This window comes from Cervus canadensis, chromosome 5 (assembly GCF_019320065.1).
Source record: "Cervus canadensis isolate Bull #8, Minnesota chromosome 5, ASM1932006v1, whole genome shotgun sequence".
NCBI lineage: Eukaryota > Metazoa > Chordata > Mammalia > Artiodactyla > Cervidae > Cervus > Cervus canadensis.
Window position 1 is genome coordinate 99,307,458 of NC_057390.1, and position 24,303 is coordinate 99,331,760.

Sequence of the window (24,303 nt, forward strand, 5' to 3'; positions counted from 1 at the left end):
GAGGGGCCCGCTACAATAGACTGTTTTGTCTACGTTGTTGCGAATGTTTATAGTACTTCTCCGTTTGGGACCCGGGAGGTGTGCGGGGAGCCCCCCTCCTCCTCCCCCGACGGGGCTCCGAGTGGGCTGGGGAGGGGGGCTGTGTGTGTGCTTGGGCCTGGGGCACGCGTGTGTTCAGCCAGGCACCGGCTGCTCCGCAGGGTCTGGGAGCTGAGCCCAGGCCCCGAGAGGCCAGTGCGGGCCTGTACCCGCCCAGCCCCCGCCTCGCCCGGCCCAGGCGACAGCCTGAACTGGGCAATAAAGCCTCCCTGCCTGTGTTGCCTGGGTGAGCCCTGGGCACCCAAACCCATGTGTCCAGGGAGCTTCCCATCCTTTTGTCTCCTGCAAACGCGCTGCCCTGTGGGGACCTCCTAGCCATGGGGGCTGGATGCCCCATAAAACAGAGGACATTGGGTTACATTTAAATTTCAGAGGAATAGAGCCATTTTTAAGTAGGTCTCCTGCAAGTGTGCTCCGAATGTAAGACACACTGAGGCAAGATAATTATCTATTATCTGAAATTCAAATAGAACCAGGCATCCTGTATTTTATCTGCAACCCTACCCGTGTGGCTATTTACTTTCAGATCAATTAGACTCAGCTGACATTTAAAGAGCCAGCTCTGCCAGGCACGTTTGAGAGGCTCACCTCTCAAAGAGCCTGTGTGTCAGGCGGACGCTGCCCGGTCGGGGTGAGCATCTCCACCGTTTAAGTGAGTTCCGTGGCACGCCACCTCTCGAGGCCTCCAGTGACATCTCGGAGGACTTTTCCAGGCACTCACTCTCAGAAATCTCAGGACTCAGGCACCCCAGTCCTCCCTGCCTCGGGGTTGGGTGGGAGGGGCAGTCCTGTCTGGAGCCCAAGATGGCCCGGGACGGCCTGGGGAGGGGGCGCTTCCTGCACCAGGGACCTGAGTCTCAGATTCCAGGGACCTGAAGACCCCAGGACTCCCTCACACTGCGACCGGAGGTGTTGGAGTGAAGGCCACCACACTTCGTCCTTGTCAGTCTTGGGGTGTTGGGGGGGCTGCCTCTCTTCCCCTTCCTGGGCATGCCCCTCTGACCCTTGGGTAGACCCCTCCACCCCACAAGATGCCTAAGTGGTCCTTCAAGCCAGAGGAAGATGCCTCTGGGATGTCTGGCAAGACCCTGGGCACCGCCACCAAGTCAGTGATCTGTGCCCAAGACATGAGGGCCAGCTGCTGCCTCCCCGACCGTCAGGGTTCTCATCTGCAAAGTGGGCTCAAGACCCGCCCCTGGGACCTTCCGAGGGGGTCTCTGCGGGGGCCAGCGGTGCTCGGGAGGGGCGCAGTCGGGCCTGGAGCCCGAGAGGCAGACGGGGCTGAGGCCTGGAGCGCGCCTCCTAATTGTCCGTGACTTACAGACTTGGCCAGGCTCCCAGGTGGCCTCATAAATCAGGGCGGCCGCAGTGAGCAGCCTGTGGGTGCAGCCCCTATGCGCCTGGCAGGCCCCTGCCTCCTCCCCGCTCGGGAGCAGGCTGCGGCCTCCAACTTTCCACGCACTGCACTGCCGCGGGGCTGGGAGCTGGGGCGCGCTCGCTGGGAGGGCCCGGGGGGGGCTGGGAGGGAGGTGATGGGCTGGGGAGATGGTCGGGGGACGGTGGGAGGTGGTGGGCAGGGGCCGGCCACCTTGCAGATTTATGGAGTGATGCCGCCTGGCTCCCCTCCACCCGCGCGGCCCGCAGAGTCTGTCCTTTGCCTTACCAGCTGGTGCTGAGCCGTGCGTCTCCCCCTGTGGAACCGGGAGGCCAGAGGGGCAGACCCGAGGCCTCCGCAGGTGTGCGTGCGTGTCTGTGTGTGCACACGCGTGCTCACACCCCCACAGAAAGGCCCGAAGCCGACCAAGGCGTCACCTGCCTGCCCCTGGGCCAGGGGCCCCCCGTGTTCTGTGCCCTCCTGTGGGGACGCGTCCGGGTCACGGCCCAGGAGCTGTGATGAGCGAGCTCTCGCCCCATGAGGCGTGGTGAGGACCCTGAGCGTGGGGGGCCGCTCTGCCACTAGCGGACTGTGGAGACAGAAAGGGGTGGGGCCAGGGCCAGGCTGCGAGTGTCCAGGCCCCCAGGATGCGGGACCCTGGGGCCAGTCAAGGGGGCCCACAGACACACGGGGGCCAGGCTGCAGGGGCCGCCTGGTCCAGCTGTCTCCCTGAAGCGTGGCCGGGGTGACTTCAGGACACACCAGGGGCCGCCCCACGTGGTGGGCACGGACGTGGGCAGCTGCACGTCTGGAAACACAAACAGGCCCCAGACAGGTGTAGGTAACTTCCTGCCTGACGAATGTGCCCGGATCATTCGGGAAGCTGGGAGCCTCGGCTTTGTGAGGTGATGTCTGGGCGGCTGGCTCCCGCCCCCACGACCGGGCGGTGCCGGCGGGCCCTGGATGGGAGCGGGCTGACCTCTGCACATGGTGGCAAGCCCTGCCCCGTGGGGCCAGCCTGGGGACCCGGCGGCCTCGCTTGGGGTTCCGGACCTGGGCCCACCCTGGGTGGGAACTCGAAGGCTCGGTAGGTGCTCCAGAGTGAGGTGCCCGGAGTGGTGCCAGGCCCCAGGGACAGTGGGCTGAGGTCAGCCCTGCCGTCTCGAGCTTGGGGCCCGAAGAATCCCATGGACAGAGGAGCCCGGCAGGCTACAGTCCATGGGGTCGCGAAGTCAGACATGACTGAGTGACTTTTGTACTATAATCTTAACCCTACATCACTTTCCAACCTTCTCTCCCCCTCAAAGTAGGATACCTCTGGGCCTTGAACTTGCCATCTACTCAGACTTGCTTCAAGGACTGGATGAAATGAGGAGGGTGGACAGGACGTGCAGATGGCTTGATTCAGGGGCCTGGTGGGAAGGGCAGCAAGGGACAGAGCGGCCTGGCTGGCCCTGGCGCGCTGAGCCTGAGGGCACAGGTCAGCAGTGGGCAGACCGGTTGCCAAGAGAAAACAGGTGGCGGGTGACGTGGGGGGCACACGGCCGGGGACGGTGGGCAGGGCCCCTTGTGGCTGGGACTGGGTGGAGAGAGAAGGGGGAGGGGTAGGCAGACGCTGGCTCCGGGGCTCTGCAGACACTCCCATCTGCCAGGACCTTGGCTTAGCAGAAGGGAGAAAATTCTTTTCTTCCCAGCGTGGTGCTTAGCACCCCTAAGAAGTGGCTTCTCAGGAAGCGCCTGGCCTGTGCTTCCCAAAGCCCTGGAGAGGCCTCAGGCTCCGAGGAGGGACGTTCCTCCGGGTCAGGCAGGACAGGCGCCCCCGGCAGGCCGGGGACGGGGCAGAGCGGGGCTCGGAGCCAGGACGCCCGGTCAGATGCAGGCACAGCAGAGGGTGGAGCAGTCCAGCTTGGCGGGGGGCCCCGCGCTTCCAGCCTTCTTGTTGACCTTGGGCAGCAGCAGGGTGAAGGACATGGCCAGGGCGCAGTGGTAGAAGCTGTGGACGTAGGTGTAGTCCCAGTCCTACGGGGGCGGAACCGGACCAGTCTGCGGCCTCAGCCCCGCCCCGAGGCCTGTCTTCCTCCACCTGTCCCCTCCCGCCCTGGGGCCTCGGCTTTGGGCCTGGTGAGCCCGGGCACCTGCCGGGGTCAGGGGGCCCCTCCTCAACCGCCCAGCTCGTCCTTGGGAGTCTGGCCAAGTGTCCCCTCCAAGAGGCTTCCTGACACTGTCCAGCCCACGCTGGTCTCGCCCTCCACGCCGAGACCACCGAAGGTCTGTGCTGATTCACTGGGGCTTTGCCGGCGGGGTGGGGTGGGGTGGGGTGGGGTGGGGTGGGGCTCCTCCCTCCCTCCCCATGCCTCCCCCCCTCCCCGCCCCCCAGGAGTGGCTCCTGTCCCGGCCCCTTCAGGGCTGTGCACCCACCAAAGGCAAGCTCTCTGTACCACCCCCCACCCCTGGAGATGCTGGTGGTGCCGGGGAAGGACCAGGCCGTGACTGAACGGGGGTGCTGGTGTCAGCAGGAGCGGGGTGTTGCTGGAGCCCCCTGGAGGGGTGCGGCCCCACCCAGCCTCAGGCCAAGCAGGGCCTTTGTGGGGGGCTCCTTCCCCACCCCTTCCCAGGGTACCTCGAAGAAGAAGCGCAGCATGAGGGCCAGGGCCCCGAAGCAGAGGCCGGGGCCTATCTGCTGGGTGTACACGCTCTTGTCCGGAAACAGGCGTCTTGTCTCCTTCATCTGAGGCAGCTGCGGGGACGGGGGCCAGAGGGAGGGTCTCAGGCCCCAGCCACGGCACATGCGCCCGGGCACCCCGGGGGGAGCGGGGGACAGGGCTCGGGGAGGGGCCCAGGCGCATGGGGCTCCACGGCTGCAGGATGCGCGGGAGACCCCCCTGGGTTGGGCCGACTGGGGCTGCCCTCGGCCTCTTGACCCCACAAGGACCCCCTGCCCCGACCGCCTCTTGGAGGCAGAAACTTGCCCCTTGCAAGTTTCCAGCCAGAGGGGAGCCCCAGGGGACCAGTCACGCGGTGTTCCCCAGCCAAGGGGTGTTGGCGGTGTGGGACCTGCCCTCCAGCGTGACCACAGGAGGGCGTGGGAGGCGTGTGGCTGACCCCGCGAGACCTCTGGCCACTTTCAGAGTGGACCGACTCATCGTAGCATTTCTTAGACAAGCCTGCCCGGCACGTGAGAGGGCTGTGCCTCAGCTGGGCTGCCTAGAGTGAGACTCAAGTGGGAATTAGAAACACGGGTTCACGTTCGCTAAACAAACGAAGACAATGCAGGTCCGCGTCCCGAGAGCCCGAACCGCAAGTGCTACAGACGGCAGGGCGTTTCGGGTTCCAGCAAGGGAACCTGCCGTCACACACGCTCTGGGTGGTGGACCCCGTGTGCACACTCCCCCTGCAGCGGCCCACAGAGAGACTGTCAGTAGCTTCCTGCTGGGTCAGGCCCGGTTTTGCCACTAAATAAATTCCGCACTGATATCCGGTGTTCCGTTTTCTGGACTTTTCCACCACTGGTGAGGACTCCGGACCTGCAAAGTCGCGGGTGGTGTGTGGGCACAGCTGGGCAGCGTGACTCTGGGCGCAGGGGCCTGGGGACCTGGGAGGCCGCCTTCAGCTCGCCCAGCACCTTTGGACTCGAGGTCCCTGCCCTAGGGGGCGCCTGGCCTGGCCCCTCCCCCAGCCCTGGTCACCCCCTCTCTGCACTTCCTCTCCCTGACCGTTGCTCAAGAAGGGACGAGCCTCCAGGAGAAAAATGCACCCTCATTCCAGGAAACAACTGCCCTGGAAAAGCCAAAATAAACTCCACATTCAATGGTCTAGAAAACACAATTTGAGCCCCAGATGGAGGGAGGCAGGCAGCCCTGGGTTCCCGTGGGCCTTCACGGGGACACTGGCAAGGGACTGCTCTCCTGGCTAATTAGAATCCAGCCCAGAGCCAGACGGGTCAAGATTCTGCGGGAGGGACAATCCTTCAGGGCGGAACAAGGAGCCTTTATCCCACTTCCTGCCAGGGAGGGAGTGAATTATCAGTGATGGGAGCTCTCTGTGTTTACGCATTCCAGAATGTTAATTAACGTGGCCCTTCCTCGGGTCCAGACAAGTCAGACCCCAGCGCGCTTCCTCCCCCGGCCTCTCCGAGGGCCTCCTGGGTCAGCGCGGGGCCAGCTTGGCTTCCCCAAGATGTGAGGAGTCACAGCCTGGCCTCGCTTGTCCTGCCGTGACTTCTTGTTAAGTCACTGACCTCCCAGCCTTGCTTTCTTCACTACCCAAATGGCAAACTAAATCCTCTGCTCTCTGGCACAGAGAGGAGGGGGGAGCTTAGGAAAGCTCACCCCCAGGACTTCATTTTCCCTCCCCAGACTGCACAGTGGGTCGGTGGGAAACTTCTCACCTCCTGCCCCACCCCACCTCTTTCCCAGGCCTACATTCTGGTCCCCTCAAGGCACAGGGCACTGGGGGCTCAGAAGTGCCCTGGGTCTACTCTGCCCAGCATCCATCTTTCACTTGGACTAGTTTGAGTGGGTTTCGGTCCTTGAAGCCAGGAGGGCCTTGGGGTGGGGGAAGCCTGGGGACTATATGTAAAAGGCCTTGCGAGTGCTAGATCCCTGCGTGCCCAGCAAAGGGCCATTGGTGTTGGAAACTCTGGCTCAGGCCACTTGCATGCTCACGAGTGATTCCGTCTTCCTGTCGACCTCACACTGCATCCTCCTTCTTCATCTGAACCAGGCTCAAGGCTCACCCCCTCCAGGAAGTCTTCCCAGATTAACTCAGGCCACTTCCATTTGACATTGCATCTCTAAACCGGCCATTCTCTTCAATAATAATGATAATAACAATGACTATAATAGCAGCTCCTATTTGTTGAGCATACTAGAAGCCAGGTTCTGTGCCAGTCCTTAAGGTGCATTATCTCAGTTAATCTTTGAACCAACCCCTATGAGGTAGGTACTGAAATGTAATGCCCATTTTACAGATATGGAAAATGAGGCAGAGAGGTTAAGTAACTTGGGCCAGATCCAGAGCTGGTGAGTCCAGACATAATACAAACTGGGTCTGCAAGGCGGGCGCAGCGGACGGTCACTTTCTGTGTGTTAGCTGAGGCCCTGTGTCCAGCCTGCCAACCCCTGAGATGGGAAGTGGGTTGAGACTCTGGGAGGGAGGAGTCTCTGCCAGGGGAGGCAGCCCATTGTGTTGAGGCTCGCACGGTACGTACCCACTTGGCCGCGATGATGAGGATGGCCGAGCCGATGGGGCCGGAGTAGACGCCGTAGCCCCAGCGGTCGTGGTAGATCCGCACGGCGATGGTCAGGACGCCGAACATCACGAGAGTCGACCGCTTGGGCTCATCGAAGTCGGCCAGCGCTGCGGGGGAGAGAGCGGGGCAAGGTGAGGGGCCTCTTCTGGACGCACAGTTTTAAAAGGTTACAAAAAAAGGGAGTCGAGGCATTGGTGCCCTGCACGTGCCTTCTCACAGGTGGGCGGAGGGCTGGGCCGTCAGCGGGCCGGCCCGGGTGGGCAGCGGGCAGTGGGGCATCCTGACCGCACGTGCAGGGCCGGGGGCTACGGGGCGGGGCGGCCACTCACCCATCAGCGAGACCCACATGCTGAGGGCCGTCCCGTAGACGCTGAAGTACTCCAGGACGTCGTGACGCAGGAAGCAGAGGACTGACAGGCCGGGCCCGGTGCAGGCGTGGTGGAGCTGCGGGAGCCGCAGAAGGAGGCTCAGCGGGGAGGCGAGCGCGCCGGGGCCCCAGGCCCTGCGAGCCGGCGCCTCGGGCAGGCCGCTGAACGGCCCGGCCTCCGTCTCCCCATCCACTGTGAACCACTCTCCCAAAGGGTCCCCCAAAGCCCCACTGAGGTGGGGACCCTCCCACGCGATCTACACGTCCCCTCAGCATCTGCTCAGCTGAGGCCAGAGCCTTTTCCCTGGGGCACCAGTCTGCTCTGCCCCGGCCAGAGTTGGGGGGCCTCCTCTCCCACAAGTGACCCCTCTGACCACCGAGGCTATGGAGCCCTGGGGGCTGGCGAAGATGCAGGCGCGGACCCGGCCTGTGAGATGCCCTGCCAGCAGGTTGGAGTGGAGGTTGGAGAGCTGCTTTCCTAAGAGGCTCCCGGGCCGGTCTCAGGGTGCTGCCAGAAGGGAACCCATTTTGAGAACCGCCGGCTGGCAGCTCTCAAGTTCTGTCCGAAGTGAGGGCAGATGGCAGAGACACCCCCCACCCCACACCCACCCTTGTGCAGGTGCTAAACTCAGCATCCTCGTCTCAGCCCCCGCCCCTGACTCCTATGGTTGTCTCTCAACATCGACTTTGAAAGCAATTTGAAAGCAAAGTGCCAGTATTCTCAAAGCTGTCCACTTATTTCTGGACAACTCTCTCCTTTGGCGTACACATTTCATCATTTTCAGCAATATTTAATTACGTGATGTAATTATTTTGACAAGCTCAAGGGCATAAACAGGCTTGGGGACCAGCACAATGGACTCTTGGTTAATGCGTCTCAGCAGGATGCAGAGGCGTGCGGGAGAGCAGCCCACGTCTGGAGACGCCAGGGGCGCTGCGGTGGGGGTGGGGTGGGGTCGGGGGAGCCCTGGGTCTCCCGGTGTGTCGAGCCAAGGTGAGGTCAGCTTAGAGCTTCCACCGGTTGCAGCTTTATGTGACCTAAAGCTGTGGGGCACCAAGGCAGCATTAACAGAGATATAGTGTCCAGGGCAGGGGAGGAGAGGGCGCTGCTCCTTCCTGTCCGGTCAGACCTGCTTAGAGGACTGTGCTGGGCTTTGGATGCCACATGCTTTGAAGAGACACAGGGAAAGAAAAGCTTGAAGGGGAGGAACCAGGTGTGGATGTGACTGTTTGGTGCAGGAAAGAGAAGGAGCTTCAGGTGGGGCCTGATCAAGGTGCTCACCCCTCCGGGATAGAGGAAGAACACTTGCTCCCCCGCACGGCTCTGGCAGGCAGGACCGGACTCTATGAGTGACTCGGGTCCCCTTCTCCCCAGCCCCACCCGAGTCCCCTGGTCCGCCGTCTCTTCTGTATTCAGTACATCCGTAATAGCACAGATCACTGTGTAGGCTGGAAGACCTCATCGCTGTGAAATTCTGGATGCTGTCTGTGCCCTCCCTCCCATCTGCCTTGTCCCAGCCATGACCCCAGCTCACAGCAGAGCTGGCTTGCCCTCTGCCAGCGGCTTGCCTGCGAACGTGGGGTCAGGGAGGTGGGTTTTGGAGTGGTTTGGAGGAGAGCTGGCCCAGGAAGGGCCCTGACGCCCAGGCCCTTGGTTCACTGCTGCGGGACAGGTGGGGCAGGCGACCTTCGGGGAGGGACCAGGTGCCAAGGAGCAGGGGGACGAGGCAGGGGGCACTCGGCCTCTGCGTCTGCTGGGACCTGGCTCCCTGGGGTGCTGGCGGGGTGGGGGTGGGGCGTGCGGCTGGGGGCCTGGCAGGAAACGCATGGCCTCTGGAGGCCGACCTGGCGGGTCCTGGCTGTGAGCTCGGAGGGGTGGCTGACGGCCCCTGGGGCCAGGGTTGGGGCTTCTGTCAACTGGAGGTCAGAGCCCCTGCTCCACGGGTGGCGTGGGCCGGGGAGTTCCGCGTGACTGAGCACACAGCGCCGTGTCCAGCCGCTGTCACGCCTTCTGGTCGGGACGCAGAAGGTGCCACGTGGGAGGCAGAAGTGGGGATGGTGTCGGCTGTACACCAGCAGAAAATTCCAAGGGGAGTGGTGGTGCTTGCCGGGGCTCCTGGGAAAGGGGCTGAGCGAGTCTTTGTGGCCAGAGGACATTTGTCACCGGAGGCAGCTGGCCCTGTCCCTCTGGCGGGGCGGGGCGGGGCAGGCGAGGCGGGCCTCTGAGGCTGCCGCAGAGGCAGCTGCGGGGCCAGCTCACCCCGGCAGGGAGGGGGGGCCTCGGCGGTGACCGTGGTTTCCCGGGCTGGGTCTCCCGTGGGGTCTTGGAGGGTGAGACCTCGGCTTCTCTCCCTAGCTGCAGGCCCTCGTCCCCGCAAGGAAGCCCCCTGCCTGCCTGGCCCCAGTCTCCCACCTGCCGGGCAGACCTCCTGGCCCTCACCCAAGTTGGGGTCCTGAGTGGAGGTGGGGGGGGAGGGAAGTGGCTGTCGACAAGATGCGGTGAACGAGCGGGGCCGGGCTGCTGCTGGGGAAGTGAGCTGCCCAGCGCAGGGGGCAGGCCATCTCTTGCACGGAGCTCGGGTCACTCACCTCCCCCTGAGCATGCCACCCCAGGGAGCTGGGCTTCAGTCAAGGCTGGGACTGATGGAGTATGGTGGGGAGACACAGCGGGGCCACTCAGGGGGTGCACTGGGGAGGGTGGAGGAAGGAGCTTCAGAGGGTCAGGGGTACGGAGGCAGGAGGGCACTAAGACGTAGACAGATGATGGATGGATGGTCAGGCAGGTAGAGAGGTGGCTGGTTACATACATGTAAAGATGCTCGATCACAGAGAGGGTACATAGGTAGGGAGGTGGACAGACAGCTCGACAGAAGCTAGAGGGATGGATCCATGGAGCCAGAGAGACGCGTGGAGGCTGAGGGGGAGCAAGGCCAGGGAGGGAGAGACCCAGACATTCAGAAAGAGAGTCAATTCCACGGGCGTACAGCTCCAGAAATCAAGAGGGAACCAGACACAGACCGAGAAACAAGAGAAGGCAGCCCCAGAGGGAGTCAGGAAGAGAAGCACAGAGGGAGACGGACCCCCGGGGAGGGGGGCGGGGGCAGGGAGGGGAGCTGAGAGCCAGCCAGAAGTATAAATAGAGCGGGAAGGACCCAGGGAGACGCGCAGGCCCCACGAAGGAGAGACCGCGTACGTGAGCAGGCCGTCCCGCGCCGAGGCCAGCTGCAGCGTCCTGGAGGAAGATTCCTTGGCTCCTCACGCTCCCAGGGCCCTGCTAGTCCCCCTGCCGGGCCCGGGGTACCAGGGGGCGGGGTAGGGAGCTGGAGCCAGGAGCCGCCTGGAGGGGGGCGGTTGGCCAGTGACAAGAGAAGGGGAACCTCCGGGGGGCCAGGCCTGGGCCTACTGTCCCTGGCCCCTGTGGGCTTGGTCTCACTCACACCAACCCCAGAGGGCCTCTAGGCCCAGATGGGAAAACAGGTCCAGGGAGGTGAAGGCGTCCCCCAGCCCTCTCTCCTGGGCTCTTTCTTTCACCAGCTCCCCATCACTTTTCTTCATCACCCAACATGGGAAAGTGGTGAAAAGGTAGCCCCCATCCTCTGTCCCTGGGAAGGTGCTCTGGGCGGGGTGGGGGGGGGTCCTCTCCCCAGATCCCCAGACTTACCACCAGAAAGAACGTGGTGAAGAGGTAGACCATGGCCTCCATGTGGAACCGCCTCTTGGCGGCGATGCTGACCGTGGGGAGGAAGGCCAGGCTGCTGACTGTGGGCAGGAGCAGTTTGGCCATGAGCGTCCCCATGGGCTGGGGAGGAGAGGCGGGGTGCAGGCCGCCGGGGTCCCCAGGGCAGGGAGAAGAGAGGGACAGGGCCTGCTCCTTCCAGTGGGGGCCCCCGGTGGCAGCTGCGGTTTAAATGCCCTGAAGGAGGCAGGGATGTGAGCGCACATGTCGAGAAGCTCACGGGGAGGGTCCAACAGCTGACGGACCATGTGATCAGCACTTGTCTCTGATTTTTTTTTGGGATCGGTCAGAGTTGTTGATTCAGGGAGACCATACTTCTCGGAGGCAGCAGCACTGGAGAAAAGTCCCCTGTGAACACAGTCCCCGACATCCAGCCACTTTCCATCCTGGCCCCTCCCTGGGGCGCTGGGGAGCCCAGAATGAGAAAGGACAGACGCTATTGCTTGAGTCAGGAGTCCACAGGTCGGGGCACGAGGTGGGAGAGCCCAAGGGTTAGCCTGTTCCCCTGGAGAAGGAAACGGCAGCCCTCTCCAGTATCCTGCCTGGGAAATCCCACGGAGAGAGGAACCTGGCGGGCTACAGTCCGCGGGACTGCAAGAACTGGACATAGCTTAGTGGCCAAGCCACACCACCAATCACCGCAAGGGCCTTGTAGATAAGTCTCACGTTTTACCAGCCCGCATCCACATCTCACTCACCTGTTCTCGCCCAGACAGGTTTCCTTGGTAACTACGTGAATGAAACTGTTCCTTTCTGCTTGGTTACGTTGATTCAAGCCTGAAGTGCACAGACCAGGAACTTTCTATCAGGGTCACCGAGGCAAGGCTGACGCCAGCCCTCTCAGCGTTCCTATGCCTTCGGGAGATAGTCTTCGCTTTTTGAAGAGGCCTGGGGGGAGCTGCCTGGCAGAGGGCCCCCATCCTCCGGCCAAATTACCTCTGGATAACTCTGTGTGAGTTACCTGGGCTGGCGCTCTCCCGGGAAGGACTGCTGGATTGATTTGTTTGTTGTCAGCAAAAGGACAGCTTTTGTTAAATGTTTTGTGCTTCGCCACGGTGTAAGGATGTCACCTGCAGCAAAGCACACAGAGTCATAACGTGTGGTCTGGTGGGACTTGCCGAGTGCCGTGTGACGGCCCCAGCACCCCTTCACTCCAGTGCGGTCCTTTGAGTCCCCAGCAGAGGCAGCCTCTGTTCTGGCTTCTGCGGACACCTGTCTCAGCCTGCATAAACAGACGCATGCCGGGTGGATTCTTTCACGGCCCCAGAATGCCCCTGGGAGTCACCCATGTATGTCATGTGGCTTGTTCCTGTGGTCGCTGGGTGGCTACTCCGGATTTTGTTCTCCTGGGAGTTGGAATTTGGAGAATGGGAAAAGCAGGCGGGGGGCGAGGCTGAGGGGTGCCCACGCTCGCCAGTCGGTGCCTCAAGGAGAGGCTGCCGGCTTGTTCCCGGCCTTCGGGGTGCACTTGATCCTCCTTTCTGTCCTCCTGGGAGCTCCCTCACACCTTTCAGAAAAGTCTCTGCTTGTTGTATGCTGGCTGGAGCCCGTTTCTGCTGCCTGCAATGAAAAGTCCTACTTGGGACATGTGGTCACATCTTTTTCTGCTCAAGTGCCTTCTTCCTAGGCACCCACACTCTCAGCGTGAAGTCCAAGGTCTCCAGGAGAACCCTGGGCCATCCCTGCCCAGCCATCTCCCCTCAGCACCCCCAGCCGCCCTTGTACACCCAGAACCTCCTCCTGGCCTCTCTGCCTCCCCGGAAAGAACACACGTCCTCCACCTCTGAGTCTGTGGGGAAGGCTTGCCACCCGGCTTAGGTAAGCCGAGGTGCTCTGCGCTGGGCCCGACATGCTGCTCTCTCCCATCCAAGCGTCCATGCCTCTGTGCAGAGCGGCTCGGGTCGTGTGCCCGGGGCTTGGTTGGCCGGCTCCCCACCCAAGCCCCGGGCGGAGCCTGGCACGTGGTGGGTGGTCAGCAGACACTGGCTGGATGAATGACTTTGTGAAAAGAATGAATCAAAGTCGGGAGAGGCGGGCGGCAGTGCGCTTCAGTCTGGCACTTAGGAGCCCCGTGCCACTCCAAATGGGAAAACCAGGTCCTGCCGTGCGTGCGTGCGTGCGTGCGTGCAGCTCTGGGTAAGAGGCAGGCAACTCCCGGCGAGCTGGTCACCACCTCTGCCCCCAGCTCCGGCCTCCAGGAGGGGCAGAAATTGCAAGGTGAGGACATGGATTAGATGTCAGGTGCTAGGAGAGAGCTCTCTGGAGCCACAACCCCCCACTCGGAAGTGGGAAAACATTCCACAGTTGGTTTTGTGCATGAGTGTGTGTGTGTGTTTTTGCAGTTGTAAACTCCAGGGCCAGGGCTGCGAGCTCGGGGAAGGGAAAAAGAGAAGCGGGGAGGGGCCGGGGGGCAGGGGATTGCACATGTGTTGTAGCGATTAAGGAGAAGGGGGCTGAGGAGGGGCTCACCCTGAAGAAGAGAGACAGGTGGCCAGGCCGGGGCGAGGGGCTGGGGCGGAGGACTACCCCCCACCCACTCTGAGGAGGGGGGCTGAGCGCAGGGCGGAGGTCGGGGTCCCCTCTGAGACCTGGTCGCCTGGAGACAGACCAGCTGGCCCGGGGGAAGGCGTCCTGCTCTGAACAGGACTGGAATGACCTTCCTTTCTCACTGGTGCCAGGGACGTGATTGGCCTGGGGAGGTGGGATGGGGGGCAGAGGAAAAGAATCAGGCTGGCTGCTCAGGGGTGGTACTGCCCCTGGAGGCACAGGGCAGCGAGCCGGGCTGGGAGCCCAGCTCAACCTGGGCAGGTCCGGAGCCAGCAGAGGTGTGAGCTGGCGCCCTGTCCTCCCCGCCGCCCAGGGCTCCGCCTGCCAGCTGGCCTGCAATACGCCCCCCACCACCCCGCCCTCACCTGCTGGTGCCGGGTCAGCGCAGACCCCACAGGCAGCGGGCCTGGACCCTCCTGCCAGGGTGCCCGCCCCCGGGGGCGGCCTCCGAGTTCACAGTGTAGCTCTCCGTCCTGCCCGACCCCTGGCGATGGGGCGGGGAGCTCACATTTTCAGCCCCACCGCCCTGTGTATCTTGAAAACCATTTACGCACACAGACGTTCATTCAGCGCTGGCGGGTGCCAATCTCTCTTCCTATTTTGTCCCTCTGGGCTGTCAGCGGCTGGACGTCTCTCTCTCCCCATTTTACAGAAGAGAAGACTGAGGCTTAGAGCGGGGGGAGGCTGGCATTGCTCCTAGCCAAGGCACCCTGCCCCCACCACAGGCAGCATGCCCCCTGTCCCCAGCAGGTGGTGCTGGTCCCAGTGAGACCCAGCAGGGGCCGTTCCGGGTGGGGTGGGGGGCCGCCTGACCAGGCAGCCACAGCCTGGGGAGCGGGGAGGGGGAGACGACCCGCCCTCCCCGCCCCTCGGCTTTTATAGAGGTGCTGAAATGCCAGGAATGCCACACGGCTCCCATCTCCCGGACAGCTGCCTGTCTGCCCGGCTGGGCCTGCAGAGCAGGGCCAGCTGCCGCACTCGCGTCCTCCACGCTTTGAACCCCCAGCCTGGAGCTCCGGTCACCCCCGGGCACAGCAGGCCTCGGCTCCGGGTGCAAGGGTCCCCCGAGGCGCCCCCCTGCCCTGCCCCTGGTGGGAAGGGTCTGGGCACTGATGCTCCTGACCCCTTCATTGGGGCCCCCAGGCTGGAGCGCCAGCCTGGACCTCCACAACCGGCGCTGTGACAGCAGGCGTGCTGAGTTCGGCTGATGGCCGGACGTGAGCAGCTCACGCGGCCCCCAGCTCCTCCACACCTGCCGGGTGAGCCGGGTGAGGGCTCTGCCCTCCTCGCTCCGGGGCCTTGCTGTGCCCTCTGGGCCCGGAGCCTCGGTCTCCTCACTGACACGAGGGACGCCCGTCGCTGTCCCACAGGGGCGCTGTGATCACGGGCAGGTGCGCTGGGCTCTGGGAGCGGCTGGCCCAGGAAGCTGTCTGTTAATGAGAAGCAGCAAAGAGCCAATGTGGGTCATTACAGGGGGGACTCTCTTCCGAAAGGTGGGCCTCAGCATCCATGCCTGGGGACCTGGGGGCTGGGAGCAGGGCTGGGACAGGGACACAGGCTTGTCGTCCCCTGCCCCGCACCCCCCACTGTGTCCGCGCATTGGGTCTGCCTCTCTGTGCAGAGGAGGGAGTGGGGCTGAGACGGGACGGGGCTCCTGGGCACCGGGCCTTCCTGGGGGCCTCCTGCATACCCGGGCGGGCTGTGTAATCCAGGAGCCCGAGGTCACAGGTCCTGCCCGGCCCTGGGCCTGGTGGTGGGCTGTCCCTGGAGCTGCAGCGGCGAGCTCACTTCCCAGTCATGCCAGGGCCCCCCAGGGCCCCATCCTTCCTCCAGATCTGGGGACAAGGGCGCCTCTTTCTTGTGAGTTTTAAGAGCGAGGAGGCCTACACATAGAGTCCCCCGCTTGAACGTCAGGACTGGGCCTAGTGGAAAACGCCAGTGCTGGGAGGGAGGGAGGAGGAGCGCTCTGTTTTGTGGTCCAGCCTGCTGACTCCCGGGGCTTCCCCGGTGGCTCAGATGGTAACGAATTCGCCGGCAAGGTGGGAGGCCCGGGCTCGATCCCCGGGTGGGGGCAGATCCCCTGGAGGAGGGCATGGCAACCCACCCCAGTGTTCTGGCCTGGAGAATCCCCATGGACAGAGGAGCCTGGCGGGATAGAGTCCACGGGTCGTGATGAGTCGGACACGACAGGGACACACACACGTGCATTGCTGACCCCCAGTGGGCCGTGGAGGAGGGTCCTCCCAGAGGGAGGAAGATCCAGGGCAGAGACAGCTGGGCCTGCCTGGGGCTGGGCGGGGAGCTCTGGGGGTGGCGTTGGCCGCTGGGGCCTCTGCTGGGGCTTGGTCCTCTTCTGGTCCCGGCCCACCACTTCCAAACTGGCCACAGGGGCCCTGGTGGCCCAGTCCCCGTTGGGAAGAAGCGCTCTGCTGTCAGAAGGGGCCCAGGGCGCTCCAGGCTCTGGGTGGGCTGCAGGACGTGGCAGGAGAAGGTGGGGGTCATGGCCCTCCGGGCCGTGCTGGCGGCCTTGGGTGCCAGAGTTGAGGACCCCCTCGCAGGGTCTCTGGCCCTGGTCCCTCACCTTCGGAGCTCTGTTTTGGACACGTGGTTGTGCAGGACAGGGCCCAGCTCCCAGTGTGACCGTCCAACCACAAGGACCGCCAGGCTGGTCACCCCGGCCCACTGTGCCCCTCCCCCTCCCTGACCCGTCCCTTCCCTGCAGGCTCCTCTCCTCCCGCCTTGCTTTCCCACGCTTCACATCACCTTCCTGAAGAAATGTGCACATTTTCCTGTTTCCAAGCTCTTCAGAAATCCAGGTCTGGCAGAAAATCTCTAAAAAAACAGGTGTCCACAGCATCTCCAGCCAGGGCTGCCCAGAGAGTGGTGGGGACACTTCCCCCTCACCCCAAAGGACAGGGGCTGCCAGACAAATCCACGCTTCCACACACCGAGCACTTTCTATATGCCGGGCCTGGCAGGTGAGTCCCAGCCGTGGGTCGGGAAGCCAGATCAAAGTGCTGGACTGCTGCCTGGTGGGCTTCCTGGAGGACGTGTGCTCAGGAGCCCATCTGGAGGGCCAAGCACATCCAGACGGGTGTGAACAAGGGCTCCAGGGAGGAGATGGCAGGAACCAAGATGGGGGCCCCACGCCACTTCTTTCTGTGACACCCGAGGGAGCCCTGGGCGTTGTCAGGGCTGGGAAACAGCAATTCCGAGGGCCCCCGGGTGACCTGGGGGTGAGCTGGGGCTCAGTGAAAATCGAGAAGCCCCTCATTCACCAACAGGTCAAAGCTTTCTCTTTCTTCCAGGGCTGCTCCCTCTTAATGCTGTGCTCCGCTGGGCCCGGGGAGGTTGCGGCGTGAGCCCTTGCGACTCCACCAGAGGCTCCGCCTGACCCTGGTTCCCCAGGGGGCACGAGGCAGGCCTGAGAGGTGCGGGCGGTGGGGGGTCCCCCAGCAGATGCCCCATCACCCCATGCGATGTCACCCCCAGAACACAAATTCTAAAATGATGCGATTAAACCTTCAGCAACAGTGATGGCAGAGAGTGGACCCCAGAGTGTGGACCTCTTCTGAGCCTGGCCTGATGCTCTGGTCGCCAACACTTAGATCCTTTGGATCTGCCGTCCAGGTCTGGCTGCAGCCCCACAAGGTGGGCCCAGAGGGCACGTGAGGACCAGGAGGCCCTGCCTGACCGGTTCTCTGGAACCGACGGCAGCTCTGTGCCGGGCACATGACCAGGCCTTCCGTCGTGCTTCCTGCCTGTGCTTGACTCTATCCCCAACCACCCGCCTGCGATTCCTAGGGTCTTCAGGGCCCCAGGCCTTCCCCCAGACCACCAGTGGACCAAGCTGTGGTCAGAGCTCCCTGTGGGCCTGGAGTTTGGGGGAAGGCTGGTGTCCCTTCAGGAGGGGGAGCCCTGGCCAGCTCCTGGAGGTAGGGGGTGGGGTGGGGTGGATGGGGGGCCAGTCCAGGTCACACACCTGCTGGAGGTCCCAGAGCTGGGGTGGCAGCCTGCCTCTTGGGTGCTGTCCCACTGAGCTAAGAGAAGGCACTGGGGTGTTTGCGCCGGCTGGCTGTAGGGTCCCTCCCACGGGAAACCATTAGTCACTCTGGCTCTGGCTGGACGCGGATCCAGCTATGTCCGGAGAGCTGGGGACTCTGACTGGGGATGCAGAGCCCTGGTGCTCGGCTGGAGGGGCGGGGTGGGGCAGGCAGAGGCCCCAGAGTGCGGGAGTGATCAGCAGGGTGTCTGTGAGGGGGTTGGTGAGTGTGTGCCCCGTATGTGTGTGTGCATGCACACATGCATGCACGCATGTATACACACGTGCACGCACACACATGTGTACATGTGCGCACATGCACGGACGCACACATGTGTGCGTGTGTACACGCAGTGCACACATGTGTGCATGTGCTCGTGCCTGACACGTGTATGTGTGTGCGTGTGCACGCTCACCAGTGCTGTGTGACAGGTCCCGTCGTGTCTGCGATCCAGCGTGCCAACAGGGGGCAGCGTGGGCCTGGGTTCTGCCGAACATCCCCGGGGCCCCAGGGGAAGAAAAGCAGAGATGGATAAGACCTGCCTTCCCAGAGTCTGGGTCCAAGAGCCTGCCGAGGCGGGGATGGGCTGTGCCGCTCACCAGACGTGCGCCCCTGGGCGCCCCTGGGCAGTCTCGGAGCCTCAGTTTCTCCGTCTGTAAACTGGGGAGTTCCTAGCTCTTGGCACGGAGGAAGGACTCCTGCGGGAGGGACAGGACGGTGGCAGGGCAGCGGGCAGGGCTGCTGGCTCTCTTCCCCCGCCGCTCCTGCTGGTGGCAGAACTTCCCTAGGGGTGGAATGGTTCTCGGCCTGGAGGAGCTCGCCACAGTTCCTTCCGGCAGGGAGGACGCAGGAGGGGGAGGGCTCTCCAGGCGCCACTGTGAGCCATCTGCAGCGTAGAGGCAGGGGGATGGCTGGAGCGGCCCGGGGTTGCCCCCCTTCCACCCCCACCGTGTGTGGAGGTGCCCCTGCGTTCCGGGCTCCAGAGGGCCTGGTGTGTGGGGCGGGGGCCTGGCCTGCTTCCGGGGCGACTTGCAGTGTCTGGGGTGCCCCCCTGGGTGCCGGGGAGGGAGGGGGGGTGCGGCCGGAGTGCATGCTGCTGGCTCCGTGCTCTGCTCCACGCTCTGACTCAGCAGGAATGCAGGCTGGAGCCCCACGCCGGCCTGCCAGGGGCTGCCCAGCTGGCGTGCGCCCAGCCAGGCCGTGTGCCCTGCCAAGCTGGTGTGAACATCTGTAAAGCTCTGCGCTCCTCCCCCGCCGCTGGCTCCGGCCATGCGAGCTGTCTGGTTCGCGGGCTGCGGGCCCTCCTGTCCCATCCCCGGACCCTTGGCTGGGGCCTGCACTGGGTCTCTGTCAGTCCCTCCACTGCTCAGGAGAAATGTCTCCAAGCCTGGCTGGGTGACCTCAGAGCTGGGTCTCCCCTCCCGACCCCAGCCTCACCATCTGTAAGCGCCAGCCATCACATGGCTGTCTCACACACCTAGGATCCATTCTGGGGAGGGGCAGAGACGGCACCCCCCCCCACCCCCCAGGGAGGCAGGCATCCAATGGACCGAGCCTGGGGCTCAATTCTGCTCCCCCACCCTCCCCACGAGCTCCCCTGTGACCCCGGGCCAGCGGCCACTCTGTCTGGACACCCAGACTCTATCCCCAACCACGGTCCCGCGTGGTGGCCCCGGGCCGGCGGCCTCTCCGCTCGCGGCGGCGGCGGGCGGCAGGCAGCTGGGCCGGCCTGGCCGTGCTCCAGAGGCGCGGAGCGGGTTAAAGTGTGCGCCGGGCCGGCCGGCGGGGCGGCGGGCGGGGGAGCAGCCTGGTGGGAAGTGTGAGTTCCTCCCCGTCTGCCTGACAGCTATAAAGGCCGCCGCGCCCGCCCGCCCGGCCGCCGCTGGGCTGCGCCTCCCTGGGAACCCCCTCTCGTGGGTGCGCTTTGAAGTGGAGGAGGGAGGCGGCGAGGGGCGGGGGAGCAGACGGGAGAGAGGCACAGCCCGCGGCCCTCGGCATCCGAGCCTCCCCCTGCGCCGCGCACCTGGCCCGCCTGCCCGCGGCCGCGGCCCCTTCCCCCGCGAGGACACCCTGCCGAGCACCGGCCAGGTAGGCCACCGTCTGGCTTCCCTTCCCACGGCCGCCCGCCCAGGACGGAGGTGCGGCCCCCAGTGCCTGCAGGTCAGCCCCTGGCCCCTTGGGGAGCCGTTATATAACAGGAGCAGGGACTCCTGGGGAGGGGTGCAGACCCTCTGAGCCCGGCCCGGGGCGGGGGGTGGGGGGTCTCTCAGCTCCTAGCCTCACCGAGTCCAAAGCCCTCGCTTGCAGGCAAGCCTGTCCCGCTGGCCGGTGGTGGCTGCTTTTGGACCCCAGGGAGGGCTGGATCCCGCGTGAGCCGGGCCTGGCCTGCAGCCGCGGCTGTCTGGGAGCCTTAATGAAAACCAAGTGTGCGGCCGGCTCAGCACCTGTCCTCAGCCTGCAGGCAGGAGCCGGGGCCGCAGACGAGCCGATGGGGCTGCGGACGGGGGTCTGTGCTTGCGGGGGGCGGGGGGCCGGGGGGTGCAGGTGGGGGCCTGCGGGGAGGGGCAGCCCCCAGGTGGCAGGCGGGCCAGGCAGGCGGCTGGGGGGCTGCGGATCTCGAGGTCTCAGCTCCAAACTCCGGGGTGGACTGCTGCCCCTTCTGGGGCAGAGAGACATTCTTGGGGTGCGAGGCTGGCATTGCTATAGCTCCAGCAAACTTGCAGGCGCTTGGGCCCACGAGGAGGCGAGGGTTTGGTGCAGGACGGCGGGCAGATGAGGAGCTGTTTTCAGGGCTGGCGGGCAGCGGGCGGCCGGTCCTTTCTACCTTCTTTCCCTGGAACCAATCCCTGTTTGCTCTGGGGTCTGGGGGCTAGTTGGCCAGATACATGGCTGTGTGGCTTTGGGCAAACTGGCTCCCCTCTCTGGTCCCGGGCTAGAGGGGGCTGGGCTCGGGGGTTTCCGAAACTACTCCAACTCGCTGGCACGTGATGCTCAGGACCCAAGACAGACCCTGGCCAGAGGTCACTGCAGGGCTTGCTGGTCCTCCCGTCTCAGGGCCAGATGAGGGGGGCTGAGGGCCCAGGAGGCTGGAGGCAGCCCTTGATTTGATCTCTGGCAGGGAGGACAAGTATGGGCTTCCCTGGTGCCTCAGATGGTAAAGAATCCTCCTGCCAGTGCAGGAGACGTGGGTTCGATCCCTGGGTCTGGGAAGACCCCCTGGGGAAGGAAATGGCAACCCACACCAGGATTCTTGCCTGGAAAATCCCATGGACAGAGGAGCCTGGTGGGCTAAAATCCATGGGGTCACAAAGAGTCAGACACGACTGAGCGACTAAACCATAGCAGGGAGGTCAAGTCATGTTTTGGGCTGGGGATGTTGGACTTCTCGGGAAGGAGCCAACCCCAGGGTGGCCCTGGGCCACCCTCACATCAAGGCCCCAGAGGTACAAGCTGCATGTCTTCTCTTGGGAGGGAGGGGACAGAGGGCTCTTTGCAGCCTGGGGTCCCTCTGAGGCAGGGGGCAGCTGCACCCAGGGAGGGCCTGGCAGAGTCTGCTCACCCACACCTGCTCTAGCAGCTCCACATGGCTGGTGGGAAAGCCTCAGTCTCCCCTGTCGGTCAGCACGTGCCGAGCAGACGAAAATCCCAGGGTGCTCTTGCTTGGGCCAGGTCCAGCGCCGAGGTAATAGATTGATCCTTAGCTCCTTCATCCAGGGGGTGCAGCCCGGGCCTCTCTGTGTCCCTGGGTTTCTCCCCAGGCATCCTCCAAGGAGCTTAGGTATTCCGAGGCAAAGCTTGGCCCATGTCCCCAAACGCCCTCAGATCCGGTGGAACGGGCTTAGCACACACACCATCACCCTAGGGTCTCAAGCCCATGGCAGGCATCTCTAATCACTCATGGAGCCCACCCAACAGGGCTGGCAGGCAGTCACTACCAACAGATCCCAGATAATCGCAGGCCTCACTAGGTGGGCCCCCAGGGGGTTTTGCCCCAAAGCAGACTCTGGCCGCCTGCGAGGGGAGCTGGGCCTGGCCTGGCAATGACTGTGGCCTTGCTTCCTAGGATGGAGGGCAGATGGCAGCCTTCATGCTGGGCCTGGTCCCTGCTGGCTATGGCCTTAGTGACTGGGAGCGCGTCGTCCACGGGGACCACGGTGAGTGGGGTGCACAGGCCCTCACCCACGTGGGCTGACGCTGAGAGCTGCGTGGCAAGATACGGGACAGGGGCCTGGGGCATCTGGAGCGCCCACTCTCCAGGGCCCCCTCCACTCCCAGGAGCACACCTTACATGCCGGTCAGGCCAGCCCCTGGGTGGGTGGGTGGTGGGCTCTGGCGACTCTGGCGTCCTTGCCGGTTTGGCGGGACGGGGGCTGCGGGGACTGGGCGCTCCCCTTCAGCACAAAGGCCTGGGGTGTAGCGTGTATACAGATGGGTTTGGGTCCTGCAGAACCCAGGCTGGGCGCCCCCCCACCCCGAGGCCACTTGGGAGCGTGAGAGGATGGTTAGGTTTGGCGTCAGGATCCTGCCAAGCCCCCAGAAGGTTTTGGATCTCAAGATCAGGTAGCACCTGAGGCGCTCAGCTCCCTGGGAGGTCCCTCAGAGATCCCCCCCCAGAGGTCTGAGCTGGGGCTTTGAGCAACCCACCCAGGGGGCTGTGTCCTCCTGTCCAGGGCACGGGGTCGGCAGGCCCGTCTGGCCAGGCGCTCCAACCTCCTTTTAACCGTCGTGGGGCCTCTCACCCAGGACAACAGCCCGACGTCCAACAGCCTGGAGGTGGGCCCCGACGCCACCGCCTACTGGTGGGGAGAGTGGACCAAGTGGACGGCATGTTCCCGCAGCTGCGGGGCCGGGGTGACGTCCCAGGAGCGGCACTGCCTGCAGCAGAGGTGCTGGTGTGAGCGCGGGGCCCCGTGGGGCTGGCTGCCCGGACAGCGGGGCGGGGGGCAGGGAGGCGGGCAGCAGCTGCCGGGGGGTGGCTCGGGCTGAACGCAGCCTTCAGGTTGAGGCTGCACAGGCCAGCTGAGCCAGTCAGTCTTTTCATTGGCCTCCGCGTGGGGACGCGGCTTCTGTCGGGTCCCAGGCAAGAGTGTCCTGTGGTTCATCCCGCTCTGGGGCACTGGGCTAAGAGGACCCTGCCTAGGGCTCTTTCAGGGAGTGGTCAGGCCTCCCTGACCTTCTATCCTGAAGACCTGAGTTGAATAAACATGGGGTAAGCCTACGGTGCGGTGGTTACTGCTGGCCAGACCTGCGTTCACATCTTGCCTCTGCAACTCCCTAGCTGTGTGACCTTGGGGAAGTCACTTAACCTCTCTGAGGATCAGTTTCCTCTTTGTGGAGCGGAGATTATGCTCGAGCCCACCTGAGGTTTCTGAGCACGCGATTCCGTGTGTGTGTGTGTGTGTGTGTGTGTGTGTGCACTTTAGCAGAGGGCCCAGGCCCGGGCTGAACACTGTTCTGCCATCACTAATTCTGTGGCCTGAGACCCTACACCGTGTGCTGAGGATACAGAGGTGAAGGGGACCTCGCCCCTCCCCCAGGAGGAGGCTGAGAAGCCCCCTGAAACTGTGGGGGTACCTGAGACAGGAGCGGGCTCTGCTGGAGCAGCGGGGATGGAGTAGGGAGGGAGGCGGCCTCAGTCAGAGGAGCCCGTGGAGGCTCGGGGCTGGGGGGGACCGTCCAGAGGAGGGCTGGGAGCTGGGTCAGGACGGCAGCCGGCCACTCCTGACCTGAGCTCACAGCCCGGTCCTCCCTCCAGGAAGACATCCGTCACGGGCGCCGGGAACCGGACCTGCGCGGGCACGTCCAAGAGGTACCAGCTATGCAGAGTGCAGGTGAGGCCCGCCTGGCCGGACCACCCCCACCACCCCGTCCCACGCAGGACTCCGGGTGGCTTCCCGGTGGCCCCAGCCCTCTGGACACTCTGTTCTGGGCCCGCCCCTTGCATCCCAATGAACAGAAGTGGGGATGGGGGCCCCCAGGCCCAGAATCCCGCTCCCTGCCTCAGGTCAGGTCCGTGGTGCCCGCCACGCGCTGCGGGCACCTGAGTGGGAAGGACTCGCTTCTGCTGGCAGAGCTGTCATGTGACCTCAGAGTTTGGGGGTCTCTGGCCACCTGTGCCCCCCTGCACCCAGGGTGAATCATGCTCCCGGGGAGGCTTGATGTCACAGGCGGCCCTGTTCCGGCCACAGCCCCCGTGTGCCCCCTCTGCGCCCACACACTCAGCCCCCGAGCCTTGTCTGTTAACCTCGCTCTGCAGCGAGGTGGCCGGGCTGGGCTGGCCGGAGGCAGCACGCTGGTTTGGCTTCTGCGCGCTTCTCGATGATGGGGTCCAAGCCAGTCTGAACCGCACCCCCAGGACGGGGTGGGGCGGGGCAGAGAGATGACCGTGTGTGTCCTTGCGTCTGTGTGCATGTGTGAGGGGTCAGGGGCCGGCGGGAGTGAGCAGCCCGGCTTCTGGGTTGGCCTCGTGGGTCAGCTTGAGCTCGGGAGGGACACTCAGCCGGTTGAGCTTCTGGCCCCCTTGGAATCCTCTTCCACGAAGTCAAGCCCATTCAGTCAATGCCCGTGTCCCAGGCCCCATGGCTGTGGTTGCAGACATGCAGATGGGCCCCCTTCCCCAGGAGGCAGGGTGAGCACAGGCCAGGCTGGTGTCCCCGCGTCTCCATGAGCAGCAGGGGAGATGGCCAGGGTGGCAGGGGGCGACGGGATCCAGCTCGCAGCAGCGGGAGGGCCAGCACACGTGGGTCTGGAGGCCCGGCGCCCCCGCCCTCCTTCCAGAGAGCAGGGAGGAGAGGCCACCCCGCGGGCCTCGGCCTGGCACGGCCGTGCCGGCTGCAGCCACTTCCTGCTCAGCCTGGACAAAAATGCCTTTGTCGGGCCGAGTTC

The 24,303-nt window shown here is 64.3% G+C and overlaps 2 protein-coding genes across 7 annotated transcripts in view; one reads left to right on the forward strand and one right to left on the reverse strand.

Moving 5' to 3' along the window:
• Window positions 1–2,681: 2,681 nt before the first annotated feature.
• On the reverse strand, window positions 2,682–10,981 carry MYMK (myomaker, myoblast fusion factor). 2 transcript variants are annotated; one of them, XM_043470106.1, is made up of 5 exons: window positions 10,754–10,981; window positions 7,055–7,169; window positions 6,684–6,832; window positions 4,095–4,211; window positions 2,682–3,467 (listed from the first exon to the last, which is right to left on the reverse strand). In XM_043470106.1, exons 1-5 carry the CDS (start codon window positions 10,886–10,888, stop codon window positions 3,201–3,203), a joined length of 783 nt encoding a protein of 260 aa, XP_043326041.1. In that variant the 5' UTR covers window positions 10,889–10,981; the 3' UTR covers window positions 2,682–3,200. The 2 variants fall into 2 exon arrangements, with proteins under 2 accessions (XP_043326041.1, XP_043326042.1); XM_043470107.1 differs by having other exon boundaries at window positions 2,682–3,493.
• A 7,351-nt stretch (window positions 10,982–18,332) lies between these two features.
• The window catches only part of ADAMTSL2 (ADAMTS like 2), a 36,255-nt gene continuing 30,284 nt past the window's right edge, over window positions 18,333–24,303 (forward strand). Inside the window, exons 1-5 of one of the 5 annotated variants that reach the window (XM_043470059.1) lie at window positions 18,333–18,409; window positions 19,265–19,506; window positions 21,482–21,572; window positions 22,089–22,312; window positions 23,174–23,249. In XM_043470059.1, coding sequence (XP_043325994.1) covers window positions 21,483–21,572; window positions 22,089–22,312; window positions 23,174–23,249 — 390 coding nt within the window. In that variant the 5' untranslated portion in view covers window positions 18,333–18,409; window positions 19,265–19,506; window position 21,482. Of the gene's footprint in view, window positions 18,410–19,111; window positions 19,507–21,481; window positions 21,573–22,088; window positions 22,313–23,173; window positions 23,250–24,303 lie in introns of those variants that run through there. The other 4 variants (XM_043470063.1, XM_043470060.1, XM_043470061.1 and 1 more) reach the window with 4 other exon arrangements.